The sequence below is a fragment of the Centroberyx gerrardi genome, chromosome 10 (assembly GCF_048128805.1).
Source record: "Centroberyx gerrardi isolate f3 chromosome 10, fCenGer3.hap1.cur.20231027, whole genome shotgun sequence".
NCBI lineage: Eukaryota > Metazoa > Chordata > Actinopteri > Beryciformes > Berycidae > Centroberyx > Centroberyx gerrardi.
In genome coordinates, this window is record NC_136006.1 from 30,235,007 (window position 1) to 30,252,430 (window position 17,424).

General features: G+C 42.7%; 1 protein-coding gene across 2 annotated transcripts in view; it reads left to right on the plus strand.

Annotated features, from left to right (window-relative positions):
- Positions 1-17,424, plus strand: part of stxbp5l (syntaxin binding protein 5L) — a 226,349-nt gene that overhangs the window by 172,512 nt on the left and 36,413 nt on the right. The window contains exons 15-20 of one of the 2 annotated variants that reach the window (XM_071914581.2): positions 365-579; positions 1,189-1,358; positions 7,600-7,725; positions 14,168-14,319; positions 15,394-15,396; positions 17,168-17,236. In XM_071914581.2, the coding sequence (XP_071770682.1) occupies positions 365-579; positions 1,189-1,358; positions 7,600-7,725; positions 14,168-14,319; positions 15,394-15,396; positions 17,168-17,236 (735 nt within the window). The remainder of the gene's footprint in view (positions 1-364; positions 580-1,188; positions 1,359-7,599; positions 7,726-14,167; positions 14,320-15,393; positions 15,397-17,167; positions 17,237-17,424) is intronic. The other variant, XM_071914582.2, reaches the window with a different exon arrangement.

The following is a 17,424-nucleotide window of genomic DNA, read 5'->3' on the forward strand; positions in this document are numbered from 1 at the left end:
AATAACAGCTAATGCATAAAGCACGACAGGACGTTGCCTGGTCAACATCAATCGCTCAATCTAAGGAAAAAACTCCAAAAACCCGAAAAACTCTAAAGTTCAATTCATTTTGAGGTACTGGTTCGAAATGAACAAATCACCAAAAAGACTCAAACTGTCCAGTGCTAGTGTTCTGAAAAACTGTGACTTCTTTGACTCCACTCATTGAGGTTTAAATCAACCAATGAAGTTTTTTTTCTGCATCCAGAGCAGCTCTACCTCAGAGAAATACTTGTATAACAAAACCTCCAATCTGTACCCATTTTGGGTCCCAACTTAAAACTACATTTAGCTGTCTGCTGGACCTCTCTGCCTCTCCAACCAGTCACACTGCAGATGCTGTACAAGCTCAAGACCTCCAAGGTGTTCGAGAAGCCCAAGCCAGGTGAGGGCCGGGCGGCCGAGCTGGTGGAGGAAGACCCCTACGCTGTCCAGATGGTCAGCTGGTGCCCTCAAAGTCGCATCTTCTGCGTGGTTGGCATCTCCGCCCACATCATCCTGTATCGCTTCAGCAAATACGATGCCAACACTCAGATAGTGGTGAGTGAGATGGGAATCCTGGTAATTTGGTGTTTCAAGTTTCAAAAATTACATGGTTGAATTTTTAGTGAAACAAAGTCTTGTGGTTTTGAATGTAGAAGATTATCTAATGCATTTTTTCCTTATACCATGTCCCTGGATCCAACTTGATGGAAATCTGCATCAGCATAGCTACCACTAATTTACTGTGATGTGGCTAAAGTACTTCGGCTTTAGTGTATGTACTCACACCATCATGAGTTTGAATTCTGGCTCAGGATCTTTGTTAAATATGTCAGCCCCTAACTCTCTCCCATCATTACAGATGCTCTCCACTATTAACTATTGAATAAAGCTAGCAGTGCCAAAAATTAATCTAAAAATAGGACAAGAGGGATCTGTTATGAGGGTAAATTACAGTTAAGGGCTACTACTCATTTTGGGGCCGTTTCGACATGGTAGCTCACTTTATTTTTACAGTATATATAGTAGGAGGAGATTCATTCTAAAACTAGATATCCAACATTTGAACATGTGACACATTATTATGGAAGTTATTCGCTGTCTGAGCATTTCATTTGTGCATAATGCAAACTATAATCTATATTTCTGTATCTGTGTCATCCCCAGTCGCTAGAGGTGCGTCTGCAGTGTGAGTCGGAGGACGTCATCTCTCCGTCGGAGACTGAAAACAATCCCTGCTTCTCAGAGCCCAGCTCCCACTCACCCCAGCACCAACACCCAACCAGCCCCAGCAGCGGCACCCCGGAGGGTGTCAAAGACAGCATCCCCTGCCTCAAGTAAGGCCTTAATTTCCACACACACCATAGTTTCACTGCAACAAATATCCATGTTGACAAGTCACTTAGTCTAGTGCTGAGTCTTAAAGGAATAGTTCACCCCCAAATGAAAATCCAGTCATTATCTTCTCACCCCCATGTCAGTTGAAAAACACACAGCGAGTTAGCCCCTGTAGTTCCATCTCAGCATTCTCCAGAACTATTGAAGTTAACAAGGCTATAATTTTATACTCACTTAGGCTAAGGTATGAAGAGTGGCTATACCTTGCTATAGAGAGCTTTCAAATGACGTAACATCCTCTGGCAGCCATGTTGAAGGTCCACAGCTCTTGGGCAACAAGGACTGTGAACTCCTAATTGTGTTTCCATACACACAAGTAGCCGTCTCAACAAAATTGACATGGTTAATTTCTGTGCTGTTCTTGACTGGGAACTGATCATTTCACCACTGATAAATCTAATTGATTTTGTGTTTAGATAATACTATAGCTTGTTAGTATCTGGTTAGCTAACCATGACTGGCTTGTTGTGAACACATCTGATTAGCACACTAGCTAACATATCTAGAAGAAGCTGGAGTTAGTAGGCTAATGGTTAGTAGTTGCATGTTAATATTAACATTGGTTGCACTGCTAAATTAACCTACTGGCTAGTTAGCTAGCTAACAAAGCCAAAAACTGTTCAGGTTAACTGAGCTGACTCTTCTCAAGCTACAACTCAGAGTGTTTAAGTGAAGTAGAGACTAGGGCTAAAGTAATCTAAATTTAGAAACAAATCTACCTCAACAAACTATTCACTTTTATTTATCGTGTTAATTAACCTACACCCACAACAATCTTTTTCAGGTTTTCTAGCCTGGTTGTTATATATTCAGATATTCTCACGCAAATGACCCTCTTCACACGCTCTCACGCCACACCTCCTATTTCTCACTGTCAAATCCGCGAACTTACAGCCTGCTTTGAAAACATGACGGACAGACTCCACTAGTGCTCTACATCGGAGGCTTCTGAAGTGTTATTGACGACAATGAAGACAACAAGAGTAGAGTAGAACTGAACGTTTACTTTTTCTGTCTCAGTGGTACAGCATCACCTATTGACTTCTGTGTTATTCACATATCACTCCGCGCTGCGCACTATGCATTATACATGTCTTAGACATATCACAACATCCCCCCTGTTTAGCTGGAGTGCCCCACAGACTTTAACATAACAAAACATGTTCTAACAGTCTTGTGTAATAAACAGTAACTAAGGTTTCAGTTTCCATCAAATATCTTCAAAATAAATTTCTCAACATCTAGGTTGAAATGAGTCAACTAGTGCATATGTTGTCTCTTGGAGTAACATAAGATTTTTCCTCTCTTTCTTTAAAAAAAACCAACATATTTATAAATGTGTACTGTACATGAAAAATAAAGAAAATATAAGAGTCCTCATCAGGGTAGTCTATACTACCACTCTGGATGTTATTCTTAGGCTACTCTATACATAGTCTTTGTAGTGAGCTGGTCTGGTTATAGTCCTTCCAGATCTTGTGCGTATTGGCTTTGGACTATTAAGTTCCTCTGTGTCTGTGTTTGTTTCACAGGGTGGTGTGGTAGATGTTTCCACTAGGTCACTGTGACTCTTGTGAGCTTCATCTTGAAGTTGTGGCTCCGCAAAGCGGATCTTTTTTATGCTTTTCTGCATATGTGGATTGTATAGCTCACGCAGATGGCTCCTGCAACGTCTGACCTTGTTTCCATTTGCCGTTTGGACAATGTAGCATCTTGGCTCATTGCACTTTTGCAGAACAATTGCTGTGTGCCATGTTCCTCTCTCCTTATTTAGCACAGTCACATGCTGTCCAGGGCAGAGTGGAGGTAGTTCTCTGCGGCTGCTGCGGTCATGATGCTCTTTCATGTCTGCTGTTCTCCGTTCTAGGTGCAGTCGATGCCCCTCCTTGCCTGGGTCTGCTCGACTCGGCAACAGGGTGGTAACGGGTCTTCCAAAGATCAATTCTGCAGGTGATGGTAGCTTACTATCGATAGGTGTCGCTCTGACTTGTAGTAATGCTATCTGTAGATCACCTCCGTGTTCCAGAGTTTTCTTCACAATTGATTTGATGTGTCGCACATGCCTTTCGATGAACCCGTCACTTTTTGGGTAGTGGGGTGAGCTTGTAATGTGTCTGATTCCCCAGTCTGTTACAAACTTTTTGAAGGCTTGCCCTGTGTACTGTGGTCCATTGTCTGTCAGTACTTCGTCAGGTCGTCCGAATAGGGACACTAGGGTACGTTTTCATCTTTTGTGTGACTGCTTGGCTTGACACAGGCATGGGCATTTCATCCACAACTGGATATTTGGAATATCTGTCCACAGTCAGCAAGTACTGACGGCCATTGATTTCGAATAGATCAGAAGCTAGAGACTGCCATGGTTTTGAGGGTATGTTGTGTGGGTTAAGAGGTTCTTTCGGGTTTGCATCTTTATGTTCCACACACACATTGCAAGATCTGCAAACTCTTTCGATGTCATCGTTCATCTTTGTCCAATAGACACTTTCTCTTGCAAGGCGACGTGTTTTCTCAATGCCTTGATGGCCTACATGTAGCTGTTTTAGGATAGCATCAGTCATGGAGTCTGGAATGAGTACCTGTCTGCCCTTGAACATGACTCCTGATTCCATTGCAAGTTCATCCCTAAAGGAACAATAAGCACGCAGATCTTTTGGCAGGTCTGTTATCCTTTCTGGCCATCCCTGGTGAATCAGTTCCCTCAGTGCATTGAGTCTGAGGTCCTTGGCAGTTTCTGTACAGAGAGTGTCCTGTTTTTCAGAGGAGAAATGTATTATTGCGACGGTGTGCAACTCTGGATCCTCAATTTCTGCATCTATTCCGTCGATGCGCTCGTCTAGCTCCATGTCTCCGTGGTTTTCGGGGTTTGGTAACCGGCTGAGAGTATCTGCCAGGACCATTTGGGTTCCAGGCCGGTACATGACTTCGTAGTTATACCCTTGTGTCTTTATTAGCATGCGCTGGAGTCGTGGTGGCGCAGCATGCAGTGGTTTTGCACATATGGTGACGAGCGGTTTGTGATCTGTTATCACAAGGAATGACTTCCCGTACAGGTAAGTGTGGTATCGCTGCATCCCATAAACAATAGCAAGCATTTCACATTCTATGTTGCTGTATCTTGATTGGCAGTCTGTTAGTGTTTTTGAGCCAAAAGCAATGGGTCTGTTGTTCTGCACCAAGGCTATACCTAGGCCTTTCTGTGACGCGTCTACTTCAAGGGATAAGGGTGTGTTTGGATCATAGTATTTTAAGCAGGCGTCCTCAGTGATTGTTGACTTCAAGTCTTCAAAGCATTCAAGCTTTGGTGGTCAGTATCCCATATCCATGGCACTTCATTTTTTAGCAACCCTCTCAAGGTGTGAGCTTTTTCTGCAAACTTTGGTATGTAGGGTGATAGGTAGGTCAGCATCCCCATGAACCTATGCAGGTCATCTTTGTTTTGGGGAGTTGGCATTTTTTGTATGTCTCGGATCTTAGCTGGGTCTGGTCTGATGCCGTTGTCTGTGTACAGATTGCCGAAGAATGAGATGCAACTCTTTGTTGCAACTGTTTTATTGTGCATTTGTCGCTGTTGAACACTATGCCTGCTTCGGCTGCTCGTTCCATCAGGTTGATCAGGTTTCTGTCATGTTCTTCCACATTTTCTCCATAGACTGCTATATCATCGGCTATGCTGACTACGCCTACGTCGAGGATCTGGTCCATCTTGGCCTGGAAGAGATCTTGAGAGACACTTAGTCCAAATGGCAAGCGTTTCCAGCAGTACCTGCCAAATGGAGTCCGAAACGTTGTTAAAAGTTGTGAGTCTTCATCAAGGTGTGTTGACCAGTATCCTGCTTTTCCATCGAGCTTGCTGAATACTTTTGCATTTGCAAACTTTGGGTTCAGTTCCTCCACAGTTGGAATCTTGTGTGGGCACCTCCTAAGGCTGGCATTTAGCTTCTGAGGGTCTAGACATATTCGAAGGGACCCGTCCTTTTTGGTGCCATATGCAAGACTGGAGCACCAGTCTGTGTGTTCTTCTACCTTTCATAGCACGTCTTGTTCGACAAGTTTGTTCAGCTCATCCTGGAGCTTGTCTTTGATGTGGATGCTACATTTCCGTGGTGGGTCTATGAATGGTTCAGCATCCTCTTTCAGGATAAGCTTAGCAGTTCCACTGAAGTTACCAATTTTATCAAACTGGTCTGGGTACGCTTTCTTTAGGTCTGCACTGGTTGATGTGCTTTTTGGTGGGTTTGTCTTTTTTGCCTGTGCTTTTTCCTGGTTGTCATTTCCTTTCTCGGTTACTGTATCAACATTGACAGTTACTGTATCAACATTAACAGTTACTTTCTTGACTTGCAAAATTATCTTTTAAATAGACAAAACATCATATGTGTAATTCATGGCACAATTCAAACGGGATTAAACAATTATTTGTCTCTCGCCGTTGACTACCGTACATATTTTTTCCGAAATAAGGTCCCATGGTGGTCCACCGGAAGGGGAATACTTCTTATTCCGTACCGCCACCTCCTGGTACGCCTTAGTTGAATGAAGAGACTATCTCCGTATGAAAAAAGTGCGCCATAGACTTGATAGGGCTTCATTTAAGCAGACAGCATCCTACAGACTGAAGGCAGTGCTCCGCTCACACACGGTGAGTCAAACTGCAACCGAAAACAAAGCTGCATAGATGAAGAGGTGTCACTCTGGCCCTAAATTAAATAGCCTCTTGTAATTACGTGTTCTGCAATATTAAAACCATTCTACTGACGTTTTGCCCCGCAAAGGCAGATTGTAAAGAATATAATGGCTTACATTCTGATGCAGGACTTTGTGGGCAAAACGACAGTGGAATGATATTGTGTAGAAAAAATAAATACATTTATATTGTGAGCAGAGTGATGCCTCTTCACTTGATCTGATGGAGCAGAGCAGTCAGTGGAGCACAGGGCCGTGAAAGTGTCATGAAGAAATTCATGATAATCAAACGCCAATATAACCAATCAACACTACTGGTCAGGTGCCAATAGAGAGAGAAAAGAAAATAGAGGATGTGCAAGCACAAATGAAAGCTATGTTATTGCGCCAAGGAGGAATAAATTTACGTTAAAAGTTACATAATGCTAGTTTTCTTATATCATGACTGTCAACAGGTCAATATTGCTTTGTTGCCACTACCTCCAAAAAGCACAGACAGCTCTGTCCGTCAGTTATATAAAGACAATATTGGCCTCTGTCTATTTGCATCAGTCTTCTGTATGCTTGTAAGTATGTAATCTTTCTCTGATGTAATCTTTCTCTGATATTATTACAGCACTAACCCAGCACATCTTTCTGTGTTGATTTTTTTAAATGGCAAGGTAGGTTAGGACTAGTTGTTTTGCAGCTAAACTGGCTGCAGTCTTGTTTCATTTTCAGTTGGTTTTATTGTAGCATATATGCAATATTATATTTGTATGTAATGAAATGCATACAAAAATACATTTGAAGTGGGATATATTACCAAGATATGCGTATAAATATAAATATGTCCAAGACATGCGATGCTCATGTCAATTATGTCTGAATTAGGGTACTGGCACCTTTTTTGGTCCAATTCAGGCACTGACTACTACAGTACATGTTGTTTGATGTAAAATAGTTGGGCTTGTCTTTTCACAAAGTCAATTTTTTTGCTGGACCCTGTAGTGTAGGGGACCGGCCACTGACTCACTCACTCACTCACTGACTCCATCCTGTCCACATTGTTGAAAATACTAAGGTTGCGGTCTTTGGCCACCAGGTCAATGATCCCTCTGGTGGCCAAAAACTGTTTTATTTCTATGTTCATTTTTTAATGGTTGGGGTAAGGATTAGAAGTTATGAAACTGGGGAAATGGCTGTAAATAGTCATGTTTCTTTACTTCAAGTACAAAAATGAATAAAAATAAATGTCTTCCGAACGGGCCCCAAAAAAATTTGCCGCACTCGCGCTGCGCGCACACCCAACTTCCATCAAATCTCACTCCAACGTTTTCTGAAAAATTGCCAGCCCTGGATATTATTTGTGCACAGCCTATTCTCCAGTGGGCCTCTGTGATGGTGCTGTGTTTGATAGGAGATTGGTGACAACTGCAAAGCCTCTATATCCAACTGACTCCCATGCACAAGTAAAGGTCTCTCTCTCTGTTCTTGTGTCTCCCTGTGGTCCAGGGTGAAGGACCGGGCGGCGCGGATGCCTCCAGGCTACCAGGCAGAACTGGTGGTCCAGTTGCTGTGGGTGGATGGAGAACCTCCCCAACAGATCACCAGCCTGGACATCAACTCCGCTTATGGCCTGTAAGTCACGTCCTGGACCTGTCTGCTTGTATATCTGTCATTTTGCATGCCTGACAGTCTGTGGTCAGCTGGTCTGTCTATCTATCTGCATCTATTTGTATGTCTGTGTATTTGTCTGTCTGTCCATATTGCCAAAACTTACTAAAGCAAATTGGGGACAAGAGAATCACTTCCGTCACTTTCTGTTGTCTATGGCAGGGGCTCCCAACCTTTATTGTGCCACGGACCGGCACATACATAAAAAAAAACAATCGGGGACCGGTGGTCAATTTTAATATGCATCGTAGCCGTAAAAAGTAGGCTATTATTAGGCTATTATTATTGTTTTACAATGGTTAATTTACAATGGTTTTAGTTGCATATATTTACTCACCAGCAGGTGGCAACAAAGGCTAATTTTATGTAAGTAACAGCCTATTTCAACGGTCAGACCGCTTCAGAATTAGACATTTCTTCATCACTAAAGACATTACTTCAATACGCAACTCACATAGTGATTTCAGCCTATCATTTCTAAAAGTAAATGTAGAGATCAAGCTAGCTTTACAAATATTAATGAGCATCAACTTACTGATATTCGTGTCAGTGAGACCCCTGGGCTTGCTTGCCGGCCACAAGAACATCATACTGGGGCGTGATGGTTGACAATGAGACGCGCAGGGTATTCCTCACATCGAGTCTGCTTCTAAGTCTGTTCTTAGTGGCTGTAATTTCCTACCATGCTAGCTGCTTTTGCCCCCAAAAGTTCACGGCAGATGTCTTTTGCAGCGGGCAGAATTAACTTAACGATTGTAAAGGGCTTTTTAGTTGGTTGAGATGGTTGTGCATCACCATCTCTTTTACCCGAACAGCCCGTAAAGAAACGGTCCATGGAGGTTTGCTGAGGCCCACTCATCTCTGCCTGTACACTGCACTGTGCTGTGCAGTTCGGAACCGGAACTAATGAACCGCAAGCCGACATTCAAAACTCCACCGATCACAGGGCTGCCGCTAGTCAAAGAAACTAATTCAGATTTTTTTATGTTTTGGATGAAATAACATGACTGGTGTAGGTGCGAAAATTAAACACTTTTTGCAATTTTTTTTTTTTTAATGATAAAGAAAATTATAATTCCGCAGCCATTCCGCAGCCCGGAAGTAGCATCTCCGCGGCCCGGCACCGGTCCGCGGCCCGGAGATTGGGAACCCCTGGTCTATTGTACTGATGGGTTGCATATCTTTAGCAATCATCTTGGCAATGAGGACAGCCATTCTCTCAGACCGGCTTCTGTCACACTTCAGAGGAGCTTGCACAATTGCTGATGCTAGTTTGGCTAGGTCCATCTTCCTGGCTTGTAGAAATAGCTCGATGCTTTATGACATGATTCAGCATTGTTGTCGTGGAGCCATGATACCTTACACAGCACAGGATTGTCCTTTGCTTTTATAAAGTTTGCACACACTGGTCTTTTGTGTCGCTTTGATAACTAGATTCCCAACGCAATTGTCAAAAGATCTAACGTTGGTGAGTCCAGCTTTCTCTGGACGGAGCGCTTACTCACTGCTGTTTTGGATCTACAGTGAATCCGCGGTGTCTCTATATTAGATGAGATGCTCTTTTCCGTTGCAGTCACACTTTGTGAATAAGGCTGATAAAACAGCTGGATTTTTACATTAAATTTTTAATGACATATTTCAATATTTTTAGAAAATGTTAACAGTCAACTTGGGTCAACAGTCAACACTGATCCCTGCAAATGATTATATGGTCGGTACCTACTCACTGATCATAAAAAACTCAGTCCTATGATTGAACATATGAGACTGCTGCCAGAGCTGGAGTAACTGCAGCTGCAGCTCAGTGTCGGCCATATTTCCATTCATTTTATTGGAACTACTTGACCACTGAATGAACCCCATTTTTTCTTCAGTTATCAATATTAGAGCCATAGCCTCATTCTTTTCTGATTCTATTTGAATCGTTTTTACACTGCAGAAGTCAGACTTTTTTGGTTTCTATCTCAGGGTTGGTAATGCTGTCTTTTTTTTGTCTCTTCTTGCTTTCTTTGCCATCCCAAATTTACTCATTTTTATACCACTACCAAAACATTCTGTTCAATTGTCTGCACTGCAGTTTTTAAATTTCCTATTTAAAAAAAAAAAATGAAATAGTCTTGGAATTGTTGTTACTCTGTTTTAGGTTAATATTCCTTTATGTTTCTCTCAGAAGTCATTGTAGCTGCTGGGGACTTTAGGTCATGTCAGATTTATTTATATAAAGCTTTTTACAAATAGGTTTGTTACAAAGTGCCTTACAGAGCAACCATGGACATGCATCAATGTCCAATATTTGAAAAAAATTGACACCTACTCTTATACATTGTTTGATAACACAAACTTAAACATAATTACGCTACTTTTTGAATTACTGAAGGTAACTCAAGTGCTTTGTTGACAAAATGATACATTTTAATCTAGATTGGATCCTCAACATTTGAGAAATACTGAATGATAAATTTTAAGTATTTTTTTTTCCACAGTAGAAGGATAGCATTTTGGAAAGAACTTTTCAAAAACATTGATAATTTTCAAATACTGTCATCAGTAAAAGCAAATGCGCACAAAGGCAGTGATGGTAAAGAACAGCGGTGTGTTAGAGTGAAAGGTCTGATGACTTCCTCAGTGCAGACGATCAATAGAGTGTTTCAAGGCCATTTACATGGTTTTGCTGAGAATGGCAGACTTCTTGGCAAAATCCAATAATTTCACAGCCCTTTTTCAAAAGCTTTGTATAGTGCAGTGCAGGGGGGTCATTTGCTTCGCTCCTGTAAAGGTATTCACAGCTTGAATAGGGTTTCAATCATTGCTTTTTTATGTTTGCTCTGCTTCCTCACACATGCATTTGAAAACACACACACACACACACACACACACACACACACACACACACACACACACAGCATACACACAGCTTACAAAATTAAAAACCATTATACAACGCAGATTCCTCTAACTTGTCTGAGCTTCGTGTCCCTTCATTCACTTTACAGTACAGAAAGTTCTCAAGGCCTTTTAAAGCTCAGGACCCCAAAAAGCTGCAGTTCAGATCACCTCAACCCTGGTTTGCTGAAACTGGCAGCCAAGGCCATTGCTGAAGCGTTGTCTTTTATGTGATTTTGACTGTATTCTGACTTTGTACATTGTAGTGCTGGGCCAAAAAGAACGAACAAATCATTTTGAACAAATCATTCTCGAGCTCGAAACATGAGTGTGTAGTGGTACGTACTGGTTCTTCCCACTTCAAGTTTCCCTCAAAGCTTATTCAACGATTGAATGATTGCCATGTACCTTAACAAACAAAGACATCGCACTTTCAAACCCGTTCTTTGAGAAAGTAGTACATTGTTGAGCGAGCCGTTCATTAGTTATGAAGACCAGATAGCTCAAGCTAAGAAAAAGCTTGAAAACCCAAAAAACTGGAAAGTTCAATTCATTCAGATGTACTGACTCGAAATGAACGAATCACCAAAAAGAATCGAACTTCCCGGTGCTAGTACATTGTTGTATGCTGTTGGTCTGCAGCTTTTATGTTTGCCATGAGGTCTAGCCCTTGAAACACAGATTCTTAAAGGTGCTACGTGTCGTATTTAACATCAATGAATCATTACGGCATTCATTTTGAGACATAAGTATGAGTATAATTACTGCAATTAAATGTTTACAGTAATTCTCAGACAGGATGCAACAAGGTTTAGTGTCAAATTCGGCTTTCCAACTTCCCTTTTCAAACAATAATTGGCTCTGTTGTATAAAAACATCTATAACAGTCATTTGATATAAAGTCTAACAAGGATGGGCATTTGACATATTTTAAAATACCGATTTATGCGGGCGAACAGTAGATACCAGTGCCTACCTTGTAACATGAAAACAGAACTGGCTCTATGGTGGCCACGGAGGGACAAAAGACTCAAAACTATGGCAACACAACAGAAGAAACAATACGTGCCAAAAAGTGCAAGAACGCTACTGGCGATTAAGTGTAACTCACTTCCTTACACATACATTAGTCTTGAAAAGTTTGACAGGTAAATGCATGCATTTACAAGCCTACTCCAAATAGAAATAAAGTTCTGTAATAGGCTAAATATCATTTCAAATAATCCAAACTCATTTTTGCCATTCAATCGGAAGCTTGGCCCGCTGTTTCTCCTCCACCAATCAGGTGGCAATCACACCGAGAAGCCCCGCTAGAACCCGCCGCCAGTAAAACCATTGTCTTCCTATGGTATGGCCCCACCCGGCGCGCGTTCCTCTCTTGCGACGCGCATCGCGTTTTTCTGGCAGTTTTTAGGCTCGCATAAAAGCTTAAATATTATCAACTTTTTAGCGCAAGGCGCGGAGTTGCACCGCTGATATTAGGTCTTTAACCCTGTCGCACACGCTGCCCTGCTCCACAGCCGCACCAAGCTGTTTTTCCTGACACGGTCTGCCTAGGTGTTTTTGAAGCGCCCCGCCTGTAGCGCCGCTTCTCGGTGTGATCGCCCCCTATAGGCTTTGCGCAAGAGGTCGGGCGAGATTGATGGTGTCTCTCGTGGCGGCTTTTTTTTTTAAGCTTTTATTTTTTTTCTCGTTAATTTTGATAGGGTTGTAGGCCCTTGTCAAAGTCCACAGTAAGAGCTTTACCAGGGCTCCAGGGAATGTCGTGGGTGCTGCCGCTGCTGCTCCTGCTGCTGCAGCAGTACCGTTAAGCCAGGTGCTCGTAGTCAGTAGTGGCAAGCAACAACACTGCTGCTGCTGCTGCTACTACTACAGCTGCTGCAGCAGTACAGGCCTAGTGGTGGTAGTTCCAGTAGTTCTCATTTAAGATATTTTGAATTACATTATGACTAGTCAAAATGCTAATTTAAGATATCTCTCAATGACTAGTCAAAATGCTAATTTCAGATATCTCTGATTACATTATGACTAGTCAAAACTAAAGTGAAGATATCTCAAATTGGAGATATCAGACAGTCAACCGGCAGCTCTCTCTCTCTCTCTTATATATATATATATATATATATAGATATAAGAAGCCCCTCTGGTGACACCTCATGTTAATAAAATAATGCGTGGCCTTGACTTAGTAATACGTGGGAACGAGATAATTTTGTCGTGGCCACAACTTCTTAAGGCGTGGGAACAAGATCCTTATGTTTGGTACTGAGGAGTAGCCGCTGCGCTACAAGTCCGCATACAGCGCTGTGCACCCTTTCAGCACCATGGAGAGCGAGACATGGGGCAAGAGCGGGGCACTGTTTAATTCAGTAACAATACTAGTAACCTTTATTTCTGATAGAAAATATATTCAAAGACCATTTTACTAATCGAAAGTCCTGTCCTGTTTCTATTCCTGCTGCAATAGCTCTAACAAGTTCATCTTCCTCCTTATCCTATTTTCTCCAAGCAGGATTTGAATTCTGGTGCGAGTAAACAGGTTTACATAATGTCACCAAATTGTACAGTAATGTGGAAATAAGAATAACGCACATATCGGATCATAAATTAGACCTAATCATGTGTGATCAATCAGTAAGCTATTATGGCTCACAAGATATAGCGTGGCTGTAATGACTGTGCGTAATGATACAGTGGCTGCTGTGGCGTTGTTAGTAAGCAGAGAACGAGTCTGATTTTTCTGGCACATGATGATGCTTGTTGTTTATGTCCAAACCAGGTTAAACGGGTGTGCATGCAATAAACATGGACATAAACACCAATCAGCATAACTGTACGAGAGGCTATATGAAGTATGAGATTAGTGTGTGCGTAAAAAAGCGCATTCCAGGAATTCCATGCACTAAATTCACGCTGATTGAACAATCCTGCCATGATTATGAAATACCTTATAGTTTGTTACTGTTAATCATTTAATTGCAGTTCTTTTTGCTGGTTTGCTACTCAAGCGCTTTGGGCGATGTGCCTGTAATATTTAATATAATAAAGTAATGATTACGCCTCCGTTTCCTATAGTCCAGACAATAGCTATGAGTGATCTCATCTCTCCATGGTCACCTTCTGAAGCGGTGTCTTTTCTATATGCTTTTTGTTTTAATTATGAATATCCATCATGGACTGATGAGCAGCCAATGCACCAATTGGCTGAATTACCATAAAAGAATCGCTTGATCTGTGTGGGTGGGTTTAAAATTAAAGAAATTATGTATTAATTACTATGGCTTTAGATAAAATGTTTAAAAATGCTACCCGTAACACCTTTAATCTCAATGGGACTAACCTGGTGAAATAAATGCAAATAAAGTAATAATAAAATCTACCAAAAGTGTAAATCTCTCTCTCTACCTCTCAACTGACCAACCCTATGTGAATCCAAATGTCTCTGTGTGTGTCTATGTATGTGCACGTGCCTCTTTGCTGTGTGTGTGTGTGTGTGTGTGTGTGTGTGTGTGCGTGTGTCCAGTTTGGCGTTTGGGAACTGTAACGGCCTGGCGGTGGTGGACTACCTGCAGAAAAGCATCCTGTTGTGTATGTCGACCCTGGATCTGTACGGAGCCGCCGACCCCTACCAGCGCCTCACCCGCTCCCCCCGCAGGAACAGACAGTCCACCTCAGGTAGGACCGCACACACACACACACACACACACTGTGCATCCACACAATAAGGTGACATGAGATGCACACTGGCTTCACGTAAATGCACAAACATATCCACAATGTATCTTGCTGTCTCTTCTGTCCTCTATCTCTCCTTCTGTTTTTCTCCTTCTATTTCTTCTTTCTCTCTCCTCTGTACCTTTACCTTCTTCCTAGGGTTAGACCGATCTATGGGGCCGATATTGGTCTTTTATTAAAAATCGGATATCAGTCAGCATGTGCCGTCGACTTCTGATATGATGCAGTTTGTTTGATTACATATTTATTGTAGAATTGATTGGAAGCCCTTAACCTGAATTGATTCTAATGTGACTTTTTGATCAGATTCCACACAAGGATTCATAAAAAAGGTTTTATTATTTTATTATGGTGAATTTCAGTGGAGAGTTTTAGTGTCCCATGATGGTCTAAATGCTGTTTCAGGGGCTTTTCCACCCTGACAAGAATAACATTCTGCAGGAAATAGTGAATACTTGTAATTTTTTGGCATTTTGAGCATCTTCAATTCAAAAAATTTTACTATCAGCATTAGCTTTCAAAAACCCATATCGGTCGAACCCTACTTCTTCCCACTCTCTGCTCTCTGTCTCTCTCACTATAACATACCAAGCCAAACACGTCCCATCCATCCCAGTGTGCCCTTCACAGATCAGCACTATGACATGAAGTGCATGTTAACAGGCTGCGTGTCATTCTACGGTGGCATTACTATGCATGTTGTCGTTTGATCTCTCTGTCCTCTTTCTGTTGGTAGTCCTGCTTGCCACAGATCTGTAGTCAAAAGCCACAGAGGTCTTCTCTCCTCAGATCCTGACCCCCGCCTCCCTTTGTTTCTGTTACTAATCTGGGCTGGTGATGGTCTCCGAATCCAAACGCCTCATTCAGACGCACGTATACAAAATATACAGATGTAGAACGCCCCCGCCGCACAGGAATTATTGCGTAACATCCGACCCACAACGTTGCCATTTGACCCTAAACTCACCTCCGAAATCGAGGGCGTAGCGGCTCCTTAATGTTTTATATGGTTAGACGGTCATTTAACCATTTTAAAGCAGTGGGCTTTTTTTATTTTTTATTACATAACTCCCCTGCAAGTGTACCTGAAAATGCCTTCCAGGTATTCAGGCCTTTGTGCGAGGGAGAAACCGAGGTGGAAGGAAGGATGACTCCGGGCTTTAGAGCCCTCTCTTTTCATTTGCCGTTGCGTAAGTGCTTTTATCGACTGCTGCAGCACTTTACGCTCCTTAACTTCCCATTTTGTAAAAGTCTCTTCGGGTTGGGTCTTTCAAATCAATTTGGATAAGGAAGGAAAACTAAAACGAGGAAGTCTTGTCCTGTTGTTGTTATCATGCTGAGTATTTGCTATGTTTGATTTGATTTAGGGGGAAAAAAGGCATGATAAATTGAGAAAAATAAAATAAAAGATGTGTATTCGACCCAGAGGATAGTGTTTTTCATTGTGGTCCTTGTTGGAGGACAATAATCACTTCAAAAAACACTAAAAACAATCAGAAGATTACACGCCACTAGTCTTAATACTGGCTACTGCTCCATTTGTTCCCACTTGCTTTTAAAACATAGCTTTACTGTCCTTCCCCAGAGCATCTTTTAGCTGTTGTCGCCGCATATACATGGATGTCAATTGGGTCTTATAAGTGTATTCATCTCACATAAACCGATGCTTCATTATTTGTAATATCACAGTGTCTTGCCCTATTGACTGTGCAACACATTTTTAATAACAGATTGAATGTGTGAGAAGAAGAAAAAATGCAACGGTGTGCTTTCTTTAGCCCCGAGGCAAACAAACAAAATGCAATGTGTTTTGGGTTTTTTTTGTCTTTACATAAAGCAATTATTTCATGCAGCGAGCTAGACGTTTATTTTGATTAAAGGGGGCTGGATAGAGAATTTGCTGCTGTGTGAGAAATAGTGTTTGCAGTGGTTTTGTTGTTTCCTGCTAACACAGTAGTTCACTTCTTCCCAGATCTGTGCAAAATGACCAATCACATCAGCTTTTCTGTGGTTTGGTACAGTAGCTGGGTTTCTCTTGTCTGTCCTCCCCTAACACTAACTCGGTTGCTGCTTGCTCTCACTTTCTTTTCCACTCTAAGCCTGTGTGTTCTTCTCTCTCTCCCTTCCCTCCCTCCTTTTCCCCCCCTCCCATCCTTCCCTTCCCTCCTTCCCACCCTTAACATCACACCATCCCTCCTTTTCCCTTCTTTCCCTCTTACCTTCCTTCCTTCCCACTTGCTCCCCCCACCCTCCCCGCCCTCCCACCCTCATTCATCCTTCCCACTCTTCCCTCCCTTCCTTCCCTCCTTCCCTCCCTCCCTGATCTACACCCCTCTCTCCCATCTTTCACGTTCCTCCCTTCTTTCCCTTCGTTCCCTTCCTTCCCACTTGTCCTACCTGCGCTCCATCCTTGCCACTTTTCCTTCCTTCCTTTCCTCCCTCATCCCTCCCTCCCCTCTCCCCCTCTTTTCACTTCCTTCCTCCCCTCCTTCCTTCCTCCCCTCCCCACCCTTCCCTCATCCATATCTTCCCTCACTTCCCTCCCTCCCATCGCTCGTTCCGACCCCCCTTCTCCCTTTTCCTACCTGCCCTCCATTCTTTCCACTCCCTCCTTCCCCTCCCTCATCCATCCCTCCCCTCTTTCTCCTCCCTCCTTCCCTCATCTCATCTCATCCCTTCCCTTCCCTTCCCTTCCCTTCCCTTCCCTTCCCTCCCCTCCCCTCCTCCACCTCCCCTTTTTTGGTGACTCTGTGGCTGCTGGTGTGGGCATGTGGGGCCTGCCTGACAGAGTTTTGCATGCGCGGCCTGTCTAACTTTTATTCCGATTCAAAGAAAAGGATCCGTACGTCCTACCAGAGTAAGTTGGGCCTTCCTCAAGGCTGGGTGATGGGTGTGTGGGGTGTGGAGGGGGGGCGGGTAAGACCACAGGAAAACAGGGGTGGTGGAGGTGGATGGTGGTAGGGGGGGAGAGGGGGGTTTGATGTAGACAAAAAGCAAGAGGATGCACCGAAGAGATGATTGGGATAAAATTGGTTATTAACATTG